The following is a 544-nucleotide window of genomic DNA, read 5'->3' as shown; positions in this document are numbered from 1 at the left end:
TGTGCCGTCGAGTCAAACCCGACTCATAGCGACCCCTCCTTGGGTTTCCGAGGCAGTATTACTACGGAAGTAGGATTGCCCAACCTTCCTTCCGATCCAAAAGAATAAGACATCACTAATACAGAAACCAAGGCCAGAGAATCTACAACACTTAATGATTTTGAAATGACTCGCCTGTAGTGGACAGATTTCAGGATGTATGGAGAGCCCATTCTTACCCACTGAGACCAGGTTCCCATAGTTCTCCAGCATCACCTCTCGGTACAGATTGCGGTGAGCGGGGGCTAGCTGCCCCCACTCCTCCTGGGTGAAGTCCACAGATATGTCCTTGAAGGTTAACAGTTCCTAGAACATCAAATATGATCCTTTTCAGCCAGAGTTTAGCAAGTTGTTCTGACCCTGGCTAGACACTGAGAGATCTTAGTAAAGTTTTCCTGGGTACTCCTCAAGAATTGTTTGGCTGATTTTCTGCTGGAAGTTATAAAACTGCACATAGCATACACGCTGCCTTTTGTACCTTACAATTAATATTAATGAAATACTA

At 45.0% G+C, this 544-nt stretch overlaps 1 protein-coding gene across 1 annotated transcript in view; it reads right to left on the bottom strand.

Annotated features, from left to right (window-relative positions):
* The window catches only part of ZFP69 (ZFP69 zinc finger protein), an 11102-nt gene extending 10850 nt beyond the window's left edge, over window positions 1–252 (bottom strand). Inside the window, exon 1 of the mRNA XM_007952700.2 lies at window positions 219–252. Within this exon, the coding sequence (XP_007950891.2) occupies window positions 219–252 (34 nt within the window). The remainder of the gene's footprint in view (window positions 1–218) is intronic.
* Window positions 253–544: the final 292 nt, after the last annotated feature.

The sequence above is a fragment of the Orycteropus afer genome, unplaced genomic scaffold, assembly GCF_000298275.1.
Source record: "Orycteropus afer afer isolate SDZICR_OR568_19922 unplaced genomic scaffold, OryAfe1.0 scaffold00355, whole genome shotgun sequence".
Classification (NCBI taxonomy): domain Eukaryota; kingdom Metazoa; phylum Chordata; class Mammalia; order Tubulidentata; family Orycteropodidae; genus Orycteropus; species Orycteropus afer.
This window is presented reverse-complemented; position numbering and strand designations above follow the sequence as displayed.